Below are 19501 nucleotides of genomic sequence, written 5' to 3'. Positions count from 1 at the left end.
TGTTCATTAATATTTCTGTTGTGTATTTGGGAAAAAACAGATGATGTAGTCATATCATATGGTGATAGCACTCTTTCCATTCCATTAGTATCTTAGGAGGATGTTAAAACAGCAGCTACTAAAGTTGGACATTTTTAAATCCGCAGGTCCTGATAACTTGCATCCAAGAGTTCTAAAAGAGCTCATTCTACCATTTGTTGATTTTAGAACACTGAGAAAATTCCAGAAGGCTTGAAGAAAGGTAATGTGCCAGTATTTAAAAAGAGTAAACAGGATGATCCTGGGCAAGATAATAAATCAGGCGATGCAGGACTAAATTAGTAATGAATTAAAGGAGGGAAATATAATTAACGCTAATCAATATGAAAAATAGAATAAATGTGTACATCTAGGAACAAATACTGTAGCCCATGCTTACATGATGGGGGGAGACTCCATTCTGGGAACCAGTGGCTCTGAAAAATATTTGGGGGTCACAGTGGATAATCAGGTGAACACGAGCCCCCAGTGCGACTCTAGCGCCAAAAGGGCCTGGGATACATAAAGAAGAGAATCTGGAGTCGGAGTAGAGAGGTTATTTTACCTCTGTATTTGCAGCTGGTGAGACCACCGCTGGAAAACTGTGTCCATTTGTGGAATCCACAGTTCAAGAAGGATGTTAATAAACTGGAGAGGGTTCATGGAAGAGCTACGGGAATAATTAAAGGATTAGAAAAACTGCCTTATAATGATAAACTAAATAGATGGAGCTCTTTAAATCTAACAAACAGAAAGTTAGGGTGACTTGATTACAGTCCATAAGTACCTACCTGGGGAACAACTGTTTGATAACAGGCTCTTCAATTTAGCAGAGAAAAGTAACATGATCCAGTGGCTGCAATTTGAAACTAGACAAATTCAGACTGGAAATAAGATGCAAATTATTAACAGTGATGGTGTGGGCTGGTGAGGCCTTGGAATCTATGGAAGTAAGTAGCAAAAAGGATTTAGTAAGTGAAATAAGGCAAAAGTATAAAAAACCCGCAATGCCTAAGTCTTTATTATTATTAACTTGTATTCTATTACCATATTTTATGTTCACTAAGCTTCATTGCTTCACAGAATCTACATCATTTACAACAGTTTGAGCTTTTAAAGCTTAACTATATTCTGAAATTACATCCTGGGAGAGAAAAAAAAAGGGACTTAGAATTTCTTCACAGCAGAAATTGAATACAATTAACAGCGCCCTCTCCCCGCACCCCCCAACACATGAAACAACACCACCTTTAAACCATGTATATAAAAAGTTTACTAATTGTGTTAGCAGCTTCCTGGAGATCAGTTTTGCAAAAACAGTTTCCGGTAGAAAAGTTTTAATACAATTTAAATACTTGACCAAGATTGTGTTATAAAATGACTCACAAAACTAGGATCTATTCTAGACTATATTATGGTGTTTTAAGCCATTTTATAACAGAGGTCAGACTTGTCTACAAACTGAGGGCTAAATCCTTGCCTGCCTTATTTATGCAAATAGTCCCACTGACTTCAATGAAACTATGCAAGCGAGCTGGGATCTAGCTATGTGTCAGCAGCATCTTTCTTGGTAAGATTCTTACTTTCAAACAAACACCTAAATAAACAAATACAGTCTGTAGAAAGGTGCCAATTGCTAACATGGTCTGAAAACTCTTTATAGGTAATGCCCTTGATATTAGTGCTGAGATTAGAGTATAGTAAAGCCTTGATTTTACGAACGCCAGTTTTTCAAACGACCAGTTATACAAACCACTTTCAAACATGGGGGGAAAAATAAATTTTTTTAAAAATCACATAAAGACGTTGCTGATGAAGATAAAGTTGACATCCTTTTACATTCCGATGCCTTCCATGCACTGGGAATCACTTTGAAGTGGTTTTTCAGGATGAGAAGAAAGTGATGCAGTGCACAATATTGCAACTTATGCACCATACCCATTGTACTTTGGACTGCAGATGTTACATTTTATGAATTCCTCAGTCCCAATTAATTCATAAAATAAGGGTTCTACTGTAAAAATAACCTTATTCACATCCACTGACTGTAGCTTACTGCCATGAATAAGCCATTAACTGCATATATTTTGCATGTTTTTGGTTACACTGCCCTCAGAAAGCAGGGATGATGTTATAGTACTTGTAAATCAAACAGACATCACATTTACAATAGCAGGATTTACTGAAGCTACAGGTTCAATTTAGCCCTTCATCCTTCAAAGACAGTAAGCTGCATTGTACTCAGTTTAATCTGTGGAATGCTACGAGATAAGGGTCTGATTCTGGGAGATGTACACTATTCTCAGCTGCGATGGAGCTCAGGGCACTCATCACCTTTAAGGTTTATTATTACAGGAGAGAACCTTACACAGCAGTTAGAATGTATTCAACTTTACTAGAGGCAGCCCATGTGTTTTATTATTACCAAGCACTAAAAGTATGTTACCATGAAAGCATATGAACATGGGAGACATTCCTTTTTGCCTATAGAGGAAAGATCACATTTTCACAGCTGGAATAAAATAAGACTTTACTTTCCAGCATCGAAATTCATACTTTACGCTCGCAGAGTCTGTTACAAGAAAGAAATAGCCAAGAATGGGCTAAATTAATTCAATATGAAAATGTCTCAGTACAAGCATTTTACACACACACTATAATACAACAAAATTGCAGCAAATTAGCTGAAGCTTTTAATATGATGTTAAAGAGTTACTGGGTTACAGGCATTAACTGTATTCCTAAGTAAGATCAAAATTACTTTTTCCCTTTATGATGGAAAATATGATTTGGGGTTTTTTTAATACCAGTCTGAAAATTCACATTAAAGAACATCACATTAGACTACATCATGTTACATAGGAATGTATTAACAGATTCTGGGCCTTAAGTCTGAGACACTACCTCATAGTTGGTGGGTCAGAGGCAACAAATGTGACAAAGAACCTCTGAGGAGCACCACCAGATACAACAATCTCTGGCAGGTTCAACTATGGTGGTAGGATCAGTGGGAAAACTGAGTTAGCCAAGACTATCATACCACTGCCAACCTGCACTGGCCAAGTAGGACTAAGTTCCAGCCAAACTTCTCAGCATGACATATGCTTATGGAAGAGATTTTCACCCTGCAGGAAACTGCAAAATGCTGACGAAGAGGCTGATAAATTATCTAATATAACCCTGTCCCCCATTTTCTGTATATTGAAGCAGCAATGCCTCTTAATAATAAGGTCCTTTTATATAGAGCTTAAGCATCCCACAGAACTTTACAAACTTAACACATTGCACCATATTCTAGGATGAAACCCAACAACACTTTAACATCTCCCAGTACCCCAACAGTTTAGAGGCAGGAAATGAATACTATATCCAGTTGAAACTGGGGCATCGGTTCAGTACTGACTCATGGAAAACAATATCCCCTACTGAATTACCAACACCACTTCTTAATAGTCCTCTGACATCTCCAATCCAAGAACTCCAGTCCAACACTCCCTAGCTTGAGAGATCTAAGAGGATCCTAGCATGTAGGTACTAAAGGATGCCATTTTTTTTGCAGTTTAATATGGGAAGTACTGCATTGGGCACTTTTTAAAAGCAGATAATACTCTTATATTGCACTTTTAATCAGTAGATATCAAAATGCTGTGCAAAGGAGATCCAGGCTGGAGCACATGACTTATAAGGAGAGGCTGAGGAAACTGGGATTGTTTAGTTTGCAGAAGAGAACAATGAGGGGGGATTTGATAGCTGCTTTCAACTACCTGAAAGGGGGCTCCAAAGAGGATGGATCTAAACTGTTCTCAGTGGTACCAGATGACAGAACAAGGAGTAATGGTCTCAAGTTGCAGTGGGGGAGGTTTAGACTGGATATTAGGAAAAACTTTTTCACTAGGAGAGTGGTGAAGCACTGGAATGGGTTACCTAGGGAGGTGGTGGAATCTCCTTCCTTAGAGGTTTTTAAGGTCAGGCTTGACAAAGCCCTGGCTGGGATGATTTAGTTGGGCATTGGTCCAGCTTTGAGCAGGGGGTTGGACTAGATGACCTCCTTAGGTCCCTTCCAACCCTGATATTCTATGAGTCTATGATTCAGTGTCATTATCCCATTTTACAGAGGAGAAACCGAGGCAGGGAGAGGGTGGCCACCCAAAAGGCCAGTGGCAAAACCAGGAAGAGCATCCAGTCCACTGCTCTATCCACTAGGCCAAACTGGTTCCCCTATTAGTTCTGAAGTTTGATACTGACTCACTTTCATTATGGGACATAAATAGCTTTTACTTGATTTGTAAATATGGGTTTGAGACATAGCAGGTTACAATCCAAACTAATGAGTACCTGTGTCACTCCTGCCCTTTAACCTGGGATACCCTTTACAATGTATTGCTACTGTAGTCTCCAGCCTGGATTGCTTACAAACAGCCTCCAGCATGCAAGTCACTCCCAGCTACGTCTGATTCTGTGCTGCTGCCACCCAGCCACACTGTGACTCTACCAGTCTTGGTTTTTCTGCAGGGTGAGCCCATCACACTCCCAAGCTTAGGTTTTCCCTCGGAAATATATGTCTTGTATTGCCCAGCCCTGTCCTGGACAATACAAAGTTTATATAAAGTCAGTTATTTCTCTAATAGATATAATATGCACACAACTTACCACCCCAAATGGAGTTTTCTGAAGACTTCAATTTAAACACACTGGATTAGATAAAACAATACAAGTTTATTAACTAAAAAGAGATACATTTAAAGGGAATACAAGTAATGAGGCATAAAAATCAGAAATGGTTACAAGAAAATAAAGTTAAAACTCTTCTGGTGCCTAACAAACTATAACAGATTCAGGCAAAGTTTCTCACATATTCTTTCAGCAGTCTTACTAACCAAACCCTCTAGGTCAGGACCCCTTTTTCCAGAATCCAATGAAGGCTTTCTTTGTTGCTTCAGGCATAGAGAATGCAATGGACGGGGAGGGGGAGGGTACCGTGGGGTGTTTGCCTTTTTATAGTTTGAGTACCCTTCTTGAAAAATATTTCCAGCTGGATACCAGGAGACAACGTCAATGGGGAAGGATGTTCCCTGCAGCTTTTTACTCACCTGTTTGAGTTTCCATTGTTTCCCTTCCTGCTTGATGACTCTGTTTACTGCTTAAATGCAAACTAAGCAGACCACACATTCCTTTGTTTGAGACCGACCTGTGCGCCAATCTCATTTGGAACATGTGTTAATAACACCATACAGTGAAATCTTATAACTTCATATACAATGTAACCACGCATATTTTATCAGGATGATACTGATCAGCAAATTATGAGTTTCCAAATGATACCTTACAAAGCATACTTTGTACAAAGGTTATTGCAATAGTGTATAAGGTGTAAATACAGGGGTACATTCTGTAACAGGGTTTAGTAGACTGTAATGAATGTCTATTTAATTAAAATGGCTGCTATTTCAACACTAAACATTAAAAGGAAAGCGGAGTGATTACCTTTAAAAAAGGTCAATTGTTTTGGTAACTTAATATAATCATTGTTATATTTCCTCTACTAAATATGTGGAATGCTACAAATACAATGAGAGCCAAGTTTTTAAAGAAACAACCTTTGTTGTAAATGAAAAAAAATTAAGTACACATACAAAATTAAGTAAATACTTATTTACAATTTTCTTAGGGCTCATTCTAGCAGAATAAATGATCGATTTTCAGAATGGAGAGAGGTAAATAGTGGTGTCCCCCAGTGATTTGTACTGGGACCAGTGCAGTTCAACATATTCAGAAACAATCTGGAAAAAGGGGTAAACAATGAGGTGGCAAAATTTGCAGATGATACAAAATTACTCAAGATAGTTAAGTCCAAAGCAGAATGTGAAGAGTTACAAAGGGATCTCTCAAAACTGGATGACTGGGCAACAAAACGGAAGATGAAATTCAATGTTGATAAATGCAAAGTAATATATTATATTATTATAAAGTAATATAACATTATATTGCTGTGACTCTCTGTACATCGGGGGAATACCCTACACCCCATGTTCATCTTTATAAAATGATTGTGTGGTATCCAATGCAAAGTTTGTCATGTCGGGTGTCTTCGGAAGGCTCATGATGCACTGAGCATTGTTGTTATAGTAATTGTTGTTATAGTAATGTTATAGGTTGTAATTTCATGTATATAGTTATGAGGCTGAAAATGTGTCCTCATGGCTTAAAACAGGACCAGACAAAACTCTCCAAGAGCAGTTCATACCTCATCAGGGCATGTATGGGACAAACCCAGCCCAGCCTCACTCATTATGCCCTTCCAGTATGTCTGAGAACCACTGATAACTACTCTGTGGGAACAGTTTTCCAACCAGTTTTGCACCCACCTTATAGTAGCTCCATCTATGTTGCATTTCTCTAGTTTGTTTTTGAGAAAGTCATGCGAGATAGTATCAAAAGCTTTACTAATAAGTCAAGATATACCACATCTACTGCTTCCCCCCCATCCACAAGGCTTGTTAGCCTGTCAAAGAAAGCTATCAGGTTGGTTTTACATGATTTTTTTTTGACAAATCCATGGTGACTGTTACCTATCACCTTATTATTATCTTCTAGAAAATAACTGCTAATGGCTCAGATATCCTATTTACTGGTATCTCCTCTAAAGTATGCAACATCACAGATGGGAACACTGTCCCCTAAGTCCTCAAAGAGTTGCTTAGATTGAGCTGCATAAACCCCATTGACACAACTCTAAGTCTAAGCTTTGTAAATTAATGTACCTGAGAAGGAGCAGCATGGGGCTTGTACAACACAGTCCCAAAGCACCACTTCATGACAGAATGGGGTATTTCTGCAGCTCTGCCTCAATTTCCCTTTTGTCAGCTTGTGACCTGCTTATGTCATAGCAGTGATTTGACCCTCCAGTTAAGTTTTCTGAGAATGTTAAACCACTTCCAGGGTAATAGAGTCCACCTGATACAGTCCAATAAAATAAAACATAGCAGCAAGTGATTCTTCAGCCCAGCCAGGCTCTGTGCCCAGCCTCCGACAAAGCTGGCCTCTGTCCTTAGCTAGTGCACTCCCCTCTCCAGTCAGCCACTCCCAGATCCTCCTGCCTGGAGACTTTCTCTTCCTTGCCAGGCCACTCCCACCAGTACCTAGCTGGAGTCTTTTCTCCCCTTGTGTCTCAGAGTCTCCTGCAGGAGCCTAACCACTCTCTGCTACCCTTGCCACCCTCTACTGCTGGGCTTTCTTCCTTTTAAGTCCCATAGCCTGTCCAGGTGAAGCATGGTGGGGCTAACTGAACAGGGCTGACAAAAAAGCCTCTTGCCCTTAAAAGGGCAGATCGTCTTCTTTCACAGCTCTTCTGAAGCAAATGAAAACAATTATCTCTTGCATGAGGGCTATGCGCTGTATGAAAAACTTCAATGGGACTTCTCCTGTAAGGATGGGTTTGTAAGATCAAACCCTAAATTAATGGTACATTATAACAACACATAAAAATTCAGAGTTTCTCTGATTTGGGATCACCTTGCATAATTATTGTGACCTGTTTACCTGCATTCCTCCACATCAGTGTTATTTTCCATTCCTCCCTGAACCCTCCACTGGGGCCCAATTGAGCTACCATTTCTGTCAGTGGACAATTTCCCATTCATTTCTACAGACAATGGATTGGGCCCTCACAGTAGAGATGCACATTGAAGCAGGCAAAAAGGACAACCCAACTTTTTTACTCAAACCTCAGCCTGAAATTCAACCTGTGAAATAGCATCACATCCTCTGACAACTATTAATTACATTCAAGGTTATCCTGATTACATGCAGATCATCAAGAATGTAGTATGTGTTAATCAGAGTAATTTGTAAAGAACTGAATGACCGAGGCAAGGAGAAATACAAAAACTATTTCTTCCTAAACTCAATCAAGTGCAATACACACTAAGAAATAGAAAATGATGATATTCTTGCCAATTGAAATGCACAACCTATTGAGCTGTGACACCAATACAGTTAAAGAATAGAAGAAATATGGCTTAACTACATATTTATAGCTGGTCTTAATCATGGCAGTTCAGAGCTGGAGTTTGTGTTCAAGTATAACACCAGGAAAAAATATAAGAAAGTTGCTATGAGAAATGAAACTCAATTTTTATGATTTCCAAGTATTTTTTTAATTCTCCCAGATTTTGTTTTGCAAGTTTGAGGGCCATATCTTCAACTGGTGTAAATCAGCTCAAGACAATGGGGCTACACTGGTTTATACCAGCTAAGGATCTGGCCTTGAGAGTTTAAAACTTGGTTAGGCAGTTTTAACAGCACAAAAACACTTTTTCTAGTCATAATGAATTTTTACTATATTTGGATTTTCCAGTCAGCAGTACTGGAGTCATAATCACACTACAGCATTCTAATAGAGTTAGAAGAGTCTCTATTTTTAATAAAGCCCTAGATAAGATATGCTAGTGAAAGTAATTTTTGTCAAACATTTTTTGTCCATTTCTTTTCTATTGAAAATGTTTTTGATGCATCTCCAAATATATCTGCTGACTCCCCTCCCGCCATTTTGAGCAAAGAGTTTTAGAACTATATTGGTCACTGTAAGAAGCTGTGTGGATGCAGTGGGGATTCACACAAATGACCATATGACCATACCTTCTGCCTGGATTCCAAGATCCAAAGGATCTTCCTGCAGATTTCATGATGTCAGTGTGTTTGGTGGGTCTCCCCTCTGCCTACTATGCTGCAGAGTCAACCCCTCCACACACCATAGAGAGGACAGAAACTCCACCTGTGGAGACTCATTGAGCTTCCTCCTTCTAATTATTAGTCCAATTTTCCCATCCTTATGCACACTAAAGGAACACCTTACTTCTCAAGTAGTTCCTTCTAGTCACTGAAATCACTGGCACTACTCAAATCGGTAATACTCATTGTGCCTAAAGCAGGCGGAATTAGGCCCATAGTCTGTTGAAGCTTGTTTGTTATGTGTGTCTAGCTATTTATGACCACTCACACCATTTAATAAGAAACCAGGGACCAATTTCTCTCTTATCCTTTGTGTGTGTCCCAAATTATAGCATTACGAACTATTTTCTCTACATCCATGGATGCTCCCTATGTTGACAGATTATGTAAATATATCAGAGCCTCTTGAAACACAGCAGTGAGGCTTAGGCTGATTAACAGTAATGAAGACAAACCATAGCCACTTGACAGGAAAACAGGCACTGACAGTTGAAAGGCTCAGCTTAAAGGAAGTTTGAGTGCGAAAAGTTAACAGAAAGGTGTCATGGGACCATATAAAAACACTACAGGAAGGAGGAACTTTTCTCCAAGGATGACACCAGGGAAAAAACATTTGGAGTAGTCTAACATTCCACCTCTACAGACCAGGGGGCAGATTTACAAAGGTATCTGGGTACAAAAAGATTTAAATAGGCACATAGTGAGATTTACGAAAGTACCTAAGCAAGCCAAGCACTTAACTCCCATTGCCTTCCATTCTGACACCAATGGGAATTAGGTATCCAGCCTACTTAGACAGTTGTATAAATCCCACTAGGCACCTAAATACGTTCGTAAATCTGGCCCTTGCTCCTGTTGCAGTCTTCACATGTGCCTATTTCCCCAAAATGCCAGTGGGGTACCTTATGAATGCTACAAAAAGAATGAGAAAGGGAAAACCAGCATTTGAATGCCTCACATGCTATGCCACAAAATTGGGGGGGGGGGAAGTAGCTCACATTTTGAAGAGTATATACTCGAGGTATATACTCATTTAGTAAGACATGGGGACTATTTCATGTGTTCATATGCACACGTAATCATATCGTATATGTACACGGTGCCTTTCAGCTCCAAGGATCCCAAAGTGCTTTAAGAACTGAACCAAATTTTGGCCAAATGACAAAAAGCCAGGCGCCTCAGCAGGTATCTGCTTTCTAACAGAAATCCTGTCGGCAGAGGGTAGGATTCTACATTGGGACAGCCTAACGTGTTGCAGGGAACATGTTCTTGCATCTCTGCTCTGGATGCTGATTTGCACGTATTATGGCAGTGTGAAGATGGCTGGTATTTTGGCCTGGCTAGCCTTTTTTCACACCGTCCCATTTGTGCTTTGTCCACAGCCAGTAGCATTAGCCATATGCACATCTCTGTGGTGTAGTACTGTAGGATGTGCGAGAAGTTACTTACCTGTACAATAACTGGAATTCAAGATGTTCTGTCCCTATCGATGCTCAAGGTCAAGATGAGCATGCTCTCATGAACTCAGATTTTTTGTCATCCGGGTCCGCAGGTCCACACCTATGCCTACACATTTTCATGTTGGTATGCAGGTATATGGGGAGGGGCAGACCCACTGCCGCTCCAGTTCCTTCTCAAACACAAAGTGCAGAGGCAAGGACTCTGGAACAGAGGGGAAGAGCGGGTGGTTGAGCACTCATAGGGACAAAACACCTTCAAGAACTCCAGTTACTGTACAGGTAAGTAAAACTCTCCTTCTCTGAGTTATTGTCCCTACAGATACTCCATTGTTTTAATTTGTTCAGAACCTGGAGGAGAAATGGTGTTGGAGGATAAGTGTACGGCAGAATGTGAGGCCAAGGGGTAAGGAGGACATGTCCCCATTGAGTGGCAATCATGCCCTCCCCTCAACCATAAACACCGGCACTTCATGTTGGACAATGTTGCGAAGAGATCTCTCTCTGGAAGACCCCAGGATTGACAAATCTCCTGAAAAACCCAATTGCTGAGTTCCCACTCATGATCCTAAAGGAAACATCCGCTCAGGGAGTCTGCTATGATGTTTTGCAGACGCAGCAGATAAACTGCTGAGATTTCTATATTGTGGGATATGCACCAATTCCATAGCTTTCTGACTCCGCATATAAGGACTGGGATCTTGCTCTTCCTTGGCGATTTATATAGTACACAGCTGCTCTGTTGTCCAACATTACTTTGACGAGTGGCTCCAATGTTAGGTAGGAAGTGTTGGCAAGCGTAGCAGACTGCCCTGAGTTTGAGAAAATTGATATGGAGGGATGACTCCTGGGGAGTCCATTTGCACTAAGCTCTGAAGTCCTATAGGTGAGCACCCTAATCCAGCAGAGAGACACCTCTGGTGGGAGAGGGCACAAAAATGGAGCTCCCATACAAATCTTGCAAGGCTCCTTCCACCAGTTCAGGCATTCAAAAACTCTGAGGTATAGCCACCCATTTGAAAAGTGTTCTTGTTGTGAGTGTAATAGACCTGAGCCAGGTTTCAGGACACAGAGAATGTAGTCTTGCATGGGCTGTTACGAATGTACAGGCTGCCATGGGGCCCAGTAGTTGAAGATAAGCCCTTTCTGTGGTCTGGGGGTTCTGTTGTAGTCTGGAAATGAGGCTGGATATTGTGGTGAACTTATCTATGGGCAAGTACACTCTGTCAGTTGAGCTGTCTAGAATGGTTCTGATTAAGTCTATGCATTTTACAGATGTCCAGGTAGAGACTTTTCCACATTGAGACGAAGGCCCTGAGAGCGGAAGAGCGTTAGGGCCTTGTTGTTACCTGACTGCACCTCGAGAAAGGAACAACTTTTGAACAGCCAATTATTCAGATAGGGAAAGATGGATGAAGATGTACCTCAATGACCACGAGGACCTGTGTGAACATTTTTGGGGCAGTCAAAAGGTTAAAGGGAAGTTACTGGTAATGATCCATGCCAATGAGATGGATGCATAGCTATATGAAAGTATGCACCCTGGAGGACTAGGGCGAACCAGTAGCCAGGATCTAAAGATGGAATTAGCGTTGCCAGAGTTACCATCCTGAACCTTTATGTAAGGATAAAGATATTCAGAGTACTGAGGTCTCCAGCCTCCTTTTATTTTGGGAACCAAGAAGTACCAGAAGCAGAACCCTTTTCCGATCAGGTTGTGGGGAATGGGTTCAATTACCCCCAGAAGCAGGAGAGATTTACCCTCTGCTTAGGAGACCCTTGTGAGAAGGTCCCTAAATAGAAACAGAGGAAGGGAAGGAGAGGGTATGGAGCTGAATTGGATGGAATATCCCTTCTAGGATCCATCTGTCTGAAGTAATGAGCTCTCAGATAGGTAGGAAATGGGAGAGACTGTTTCCATAGCGTGGTTGCAAGCAGCATGAGATCCAGAGTTGGGGGGGGGGGATTCATGACCCCCAACCAATAGGTCAAAATTATCACTGACTGGGAGGTCACCATAGATGAGGTCCCCTTACTAGAAATCTGGACCTCTTTCTGGGTGGTCCTACGGCCTCAAGGAGGTTTGGTATTGGAATTGGCAAGATCATTGTGCCATATGTAACTTGCTATAATTTCATGTTAAACAACATTCAGGAAAACATCAAGCAGTACCAGAGATGGTACAGAAGAATCTTCTCTTATACTCTTTGTGACCAGGACCCAAGGAAGATGGTACCAAAGCATGGGTCAAAGGTAATTTCTTTGAGGAGCGCTTGGAGTCCTTGTGCTTGCAGGGCTCTGATCCTGGCACCGACAACAGTGCCATGCAGGCCTGCTTGCCAGAAGATTTTTCAGTGTGGGGCATGGCAGACGTCTTTTTTGCAAGTATTGGTATCTCAGTACTGGGCAGTACCTGCACCAGGATGCAAGGTCTCCTTGTTCCCTGGCCACAGAAGTGGTTTTTTCCCCTTCTTTTAGTCTCCCGCTGGGAAATTGGGGCTTTTCCTTTTAGGAGGCTTTGAAGTATCTGAAGCTGCCCCATGGCCTTTGCTTATCAGGGCTGGAGAAATCATCAGAGTACTCTGAGTGGCTGAGGCCAACATACCAGAGAGTTGGGTGGTGATGGACCCAGCAGGTCTTAGGGAACATTCCATAAGGAGTGGCTTGAGTCTATCTTCGCTCAGCTTTGTAAATCTGGTCTTGTAGTTGGAACTTAGATGGGATGTGGGACTCTCCGAGGCAGCTGAAATGCCTGTCACTAAGGGGAAAAGACACGCTGTTAAACCCAGGGATTTTGGCATAACCTGTGCAGGAAAGGCTGCAAACAAAACAGGGACCAAGGGCAAGGAGGACCTGACCGCACAGAAATGGGGTTGGTGAGAAGGGGAGGCCCCCAAAAGCACAAGCTTCTGCTAAAAAACTAAACAAAGCAATAAAACTAAACAGAAAGGAATACTAAGAAATAAAAGAATAAAACAAAGTAAGCTGTGTAGCTAACTAGTGGACACCACAACACTCTGTCTCGAGCTGCAGAGGCAGGGGTCCGCCCCTCCCTCTATGCCAGTGGTTCTCAACCTATTTACCATTGTGGGCCACATATGTTCACTGAATCACAAGGAATTTTGAAAGTCAAGTAATGATGCCTATACCCTCATACCAGAGTCGGAGGATGCATTGGGCACAGATGTAGACCCACGGACACTGCTGACAAAAAAAATTTCTGATCCAGACAGGGCCGGCTCCAGTTTTTTTGCCGCCCCAAGCATCAGGAAAAAAAAAAAGATAAAGCCGCAATCGGCGGCACTTCGGAGGCAGCTCTACCACGCCGCTTCATTCAGCGTCCGGTCCTTCCCTCCAAGAGGGACTGAGAGACCCGCCGCTGAATTGCCACTAATGACCCAGACGTGCCGCCCCTTTCCATTGACCGCCCCAAGCATCTGCTTCCTGCGCTGGTGCCTGGAGCTGGCCCTGGATCCAGAAGGCGGGTGTATGCACATCCTGATATGGAGCACTCATACGAACAAAACCATGAAGAACCGCTCACAATGCTACCTGTGCACGCACTTTGCCTTCTTTACATCCATTCTGTTCCCACTAGTTAAGGCTTTTTCCTTCCCACCACCCACTTGCATCTTACTGGCTTTGGAGATTTACATGCTCCACTTGCTTCAGCAGCAGAGCTATTAAACTAGTCTGACGATGGCCTGGCAATTCTCTCCCCTGTGGCAATGATAGGCTTGGCAGGCTCCTGACCCTGGCTCTGGCCCCAGCTCCAATTAGAGCCATTTTTAACTCAGGCATCATTACTTGACTTTCAAAATTCCTTGTGATTCAGTGAACTGGCCTACAGACTTAACCGATAGGGTGTTATTACCCCAGGTATAGGACTGAAGGTTGAGGCCAAGCAGATGGTCCCTTAAAGTTCTTATTTTAAAAGTCCTACTGTGCACTATAAAGTTATTGGCCCAACTTTCATCAAAATTGGCTTGATTTTTTAAGTCTCAAAACAGATTTGAAGGAAAAATTCAGCCTGGAGCAACTGGGGAGAGAGTATTTTTTTCTTCACTTGAATAACACAAAAGCGTCTGAAATGATTTTGCTAACACCTTTGGGCTGAGACCAAGCATGGAAAATGTCAGCACTAAAATGGATTTGTTAGGGAAAGTTATGAACAAGTAAAAAGGGGGAGTTAGAATGGAAGTTGGAATTCAGTCTTAAAATATAATACCACTATCAGCACCTTCTTTAATGTACACATATATAGGAATAATTTCTCCCAACACTAAAAAGCAGCCATATCTCTGTGTAATGTGGCAGCGGCTTAAAAGCACACTGCAATGCCGCACAACTGTTTAGGGGCCTGAATCTGCAAGCACACACATGAATAACCTTACTCATAAGTAGTTCCACTGGAGACAACTGGATTACTCACAATAATAGACACTACTCCTGGGAGTAAGTGTCTGCAGGATTGTGTCCTAGGGCAGCACAAGAAAAAATATACTATATCTACTTAAAACTAAGAAAGGAATGTAGTTGGGCAGAATTAAATACCCAAACTGGAGGTTAGTCAGAACACTGGGGCTAACAGTTCTACTCTTACCCAAAAATGCCTTGTGAATCTTTAGAGAGACAAGGTGGGTGAGGTAATATCTTTTATTGGACTAACTTCAGAAGTTGGTATATGTATGTAGATATGTATAAAATATATATATTACAGAGCAACAGTACCATTTCCATATTAATGTTCCAAGTTCCATTATAAAAATCTTACTTTGTTTCTGCACAGTTTGAAAAAAAATCACGAAATTAATTTTGAATTATAGATCATTTCAAATTATCCTGATTTGAAATTTTGGTTTTTTCTCCTACCACTTTTTTTAATCCCCTCTTGCTTGAAAATGGTTCATAATTTCCCCCTGAATTTCCCATATTGTTAAGTATCCTTGAAAGTTCATGTGTCAGTTATATTTATAAAAAATAGGCTGAAATTAAGAAGGTTAACAATTTTTATTGTTGAGAGTTTGAGTCCCAGTCCTAGTGCCGTCAATGACAGTGTAACTGATTTTAGTTCAGCAAGACTGGGCTCTATCGCCACAATTCTACTGGTTATTCTGCATGGGTGGCCCCTTGCATGAGACACTGCTTCAGTATTAATTCAGGACCAGATTCTGATCTCAGATACTCCAATGTAAATCAGGCATATCTCCACCAAGCACTGGAATACCTGAGTAGAGAACCTTGCCTTGAGGGGGCAGAGCTAGTGTGATCTACTGAATGACCAACACAGTTCTCGTGTTTAATTCGATGGTCTCCAATACAAGTGATAAGCAGGATCAACCTACCTTAAAGTTTTTGAGATCAAAGTAGATTACTGCCTGGGTGAATACAGTGGAGTGTAATTATCTAATTTGAAGTACATACCCAAGTAACTAATACTTCAGTATCACACACACACAATGCATGAATTGTTTATCTTTCTATATTTTCTACTACAGTGTAACTCCCCTGGTTACCTCTCACTTAGAATATACAGTAAAACAAAACAAAAATGGTGGCACACTTTCAAAAGAGATAAAGAACAAAGGGTCTTATTTAACTCCCAACACATTGTTTAACTTTCCTGCTTTTGATCAATAACATGAAAAGCTATTCATAATTTTTTTCCCTCAACCCGTATAACATTGTTGTTCTTCCCACAGCTTGATCTGCACTTATGTATTTAATTTATAACAGTTTCCATGGAAGAGAAATATTTTTAAGAAGTGCTGACACAGCAAATGGATCTCTCTACCAAACCACAAATCTTTTCTAATGTTCATCTTAAACTGCAAGCAAATCTGGGAAACAAATTAATGATATAAATCATTATCATTACTCACATAAAAGGTACTCCATTGTAACCCTTTCAGAAAACTACAGCAGCCTAAAGTACTCTACAAGGAGAACGTCTGTTTCCAATTAAATGTTCTAAAAATAGACTTGCACATACGTTTAGGACAAAGCCATCCCAGTTCTCTCTCATAATATTTCACATGTTTTTATAGATTCACAACAACATCAGTCTTGTCAGGGCAGAAATTCAAATTCAAAAAAGATATGACTATTCTTTCTTTCCAATTTGAAAAAAAAAATTAAAAAAGGAAGAAAAATTTAAATATGAAATTTTTTAAAAGAAGTCTCATCCATTGCTTTAAAATCTCTTCACATCCACTTCTGTCAATTGCTAGTTAGCACAACTCAAAAGCAGTATCCCTCAAAAGGGGAGCACTTGTGGTAATTTAATACAATTTCGCTGTAAAAGGTTTTTAAATTACAGTACAACTCTACTTTTTTTTGCTAAGCTTCTGTTTCATTTTACACGTTATTTTTCATACATGACTTTTGGAATAATTCAAAAAGTGAATTGGAACAAAACAAAAATTTGCATGCAAAAGTTAGGGAGCAAGTTGGGCACTTGATCTATATGCCCATGCAGAAGACTAAGGGGGCATAAAATGTCCTCTTACTCCTTTGTGCAGTCCACCCGCATCACCAATGTGTGCATGAGAGGGGAGAGTAAGCTCAGTGGGGCTGGTCCTCCTCCTCCATGTAGGGGGGGTGAAATGTGGATGGGACTGGGAACAGGCAGTGGCTTGGCTCCACCTTCCTCTACAGTGCTGACCACCAGATCTGAGCCACCGCTAAGGGGGAAGCAATCTAATTGGTTACAGCCAGTTACAGATTATTTCCCCCCTGAAGGAAAGCAGAAAAGCAGGGAGCAAACTGTGACTCAGTCAGAATTCATTCCCTTGACTGCTCCTTGAGCATCATGACTAGGCGCAAACCTCTCTATTGGGAGATACACAATGTCTTGAACTAGCCCTAACAAGCAACATTACTGTAAGCTACAGGGATCAGTCTTTGTCATAGAGAACCTACATATATGTTCTAAGTTACTCCGGGGTAAATGGTCCCAGGATTTGTGAGGGAGTGGGTGCATAAAAGTAGAATATAGTCAGTTGCATACACTGACTTTTTACTAAGCCCAGTCTTGTCTTTTACAAAAATATCTTCCCTAACCTTCCTAAAATCTTCCATTTCTCTAAGTGACCTTTCAAACTCCTTCCTTCCAAAGTCATCCCTGTGCTTTCTTTTCCAGATTCCTATCTGAAGAACAAAAAAACCACAAATGTTTGTCAAAACTTGTCAATAGATTTCAAGCAATTAATGTTAACCTCTCTCAGAATACTGTAGTTATGTTTCTTGAAATTTAACTTTTTGCTATCAAAAATAAAACGTCACTTTGAACTAAGGCAAGTGTTCATTTTAACCACTCAAAGATCTCACTTTTAAAAAAAAAAAGATTTCATTCAAATTAGGCAAATAATCATGTCTAGCTGGCAGACATTTTAGTGGTGAAGTATAGTCATTTGTTTTCATGTAAAGTCTTTCAGTTGTTGCATATTGTTGTACTACAATAGTTAGCAAAATGAAAACTAACCTTTGAATCAATGCTATTTATTGGTTTCCATTGTTCTCCATTCAAAATGTAGGGAATTATTATCTCATAATGTTCTGACTGGTTCTTTGACATCTGTTGCCTGGAGGATTCCAATTTACTGTCTGCATTCTCTCCTGGGATAGGGGAAAAAAAAGTTGTGTGTTAGTAGGAAATAGGATCTGACAACATAATCCTTATTAAGGTGACTTGGCAGAATATTTCAAAACACAATAAGTTCAAGGAAGAATGAAATATTAAAAAATAACGGGCAGATGCTTCTTTCCATTGAAATCAATGGCAAAATCCTCACTGAATTCTAAGAGAACAGGGGACAGAACCCTCCGGCTGTCAAGGCTATTTCTACTTTTCAGCAAACTTTGCACTTCTGTAAAAAATGCAATGAAAATAGAGTCTGGATGGGAGAATGAAAAGAAGGATTCAGTGCCTCAAGGTAGCAGAACAAGAGCAGCAGTAGCTCGTGAGCAGTTGAAACCCCCAGCCTTAAAACAGGATGTGCAGCCCAGGTGCCATTTCATAACATTTGCACCCCCAATTCCATACTGCAAAGTAGAGAAATTAATTAATAACAGCAGCCTCTATTTAACATGACACAGAGGTAGTAGTTATAGTAAATATTTATATTAGGGTAGTGTTCAAAGCTCCTGATCAGTTTTGAGGTCCTGTTGTGCTGGATGCCGTACAAACACAGAAAAGAGACAATCCTTACCCTTAAGGGCTTACAGTCTAAAGACACAGACAAAGGGTAGGACATGGAGCTACAACATGACGAGCAACGAACCTGGTAAAGAATTGGCACTGTTAAGTTAGTTACGTATATTGTACTTATTTTTTGTGTCTTTAGATTTGGGGTAGGAGAAGAAAGAAGGGCAAGTGGAATAGCTGGTCTGTTTAGCCACAATCAACAGATTGGGTTCTGCAGACCTCATGGCCAAGGAGAGTCTTAAAGAGGGATGTGAAGGAGGATGAGGCAGTATAGTTCAAATTTTATCAGGATTATTATTCCATATTCAAGGTAAGAAGTTAACAGGGGGCTGGATCATTGCCTCTCAGCTGCATGTTGGCATGATCAGACCCATAGTGTACATAAAAAAGTAGTTAGGATTTCTCTTCTGTGTAACCAGATCCTTGATTTCTCTTGGGTAATTTAAGCTTCCTACTATGCTTGTTACATAGTGTTAGTTCCCTAAAAGATAGATGATGATCACAGATTTCCTCTTATGTTCTTTCCATTTCTTTGGCTGAGTCAGTTGCTCCTCATAGTTTGAACATCTGAATCATTGCACAGACATAATGATACAGTTTTAGGTTACTGAAGCCTCCAAGTTTATTGTGCACAAAGGGTTTAGCAATTTTAATCCTAGACTTTTTATTATTCCCCAAATACTTTTTATCTACACCATGTTATCCTTCTCCATGTGGAAATCTGCAGTTCCTTATCCTCCATCTGACTGATAACTTTAGACTCTGCTAATAAAATTTGAGGATGACACAAAATTGGGAGGTATAGCCAATACAGAGGAGGACTGCAATATCATACAAGAAGATCTGGAGGACCTTGAAAACTGGAGTAATAGAAATAGGATGAAATTTAGAAGTGCAAAGTCACGCACTTAGGGACTAACAACAAGAATTTTTGGTGTAAGCTGGGGACTTACGTGACAGAGGAGGAGAAAGACCTGGGTATATGGGTTGATCACAGGACGCTATGAGCCACCAGTGTGATGCAGCTGTGAAAAAGGCTAATGCGGTGCTAGGATGCATCAGGCAAGGTATTTCCAGTAAAAATAGGGAA

General features: G+C 40.6%; 1 protein-coding gene across 1 annotated transcript in view; it reads right to left on the bottom strand.

Moving 5' to 3' along the window:
- ADAM12 (ADAM metallopeptidase domain 12) overlaps window positions 1–19501 on the bottom strand; it is a 308866-nt gene that overhangs the window by 271622 nt on the left and 17743 nt on the right. Inside the window, exon 2 of the mRNA XM_034775646.1 lies at window positions 17689–17822. Coding sequence (XP_034631537.1) covers window positions 17689–17822 — 134 coding nt within the window. The remainder of the gene's footprint in view (window positions 1–17688; window positions 17823–19501) is intronic.

This window comes from Trachemys scripta, chromosome 7, assembly GCF_013100865.1.
Source record: "Trachemys scripta elegans isolate TJP31775 chromosome 7, CAS_Tse_1.0, whole genome shotgun sequence".
Classification (NCBI taxonomy): domain Eukaryota; kingdom Metazoa; phylum Chordata; order Testudines; family Emydidae; genus Trachemys; species Trachemys scripta.
Note: the sequence above shows the minus strand (reverse complement) of the source record. Positions and strands in the feature narration are given on the sequence as shown.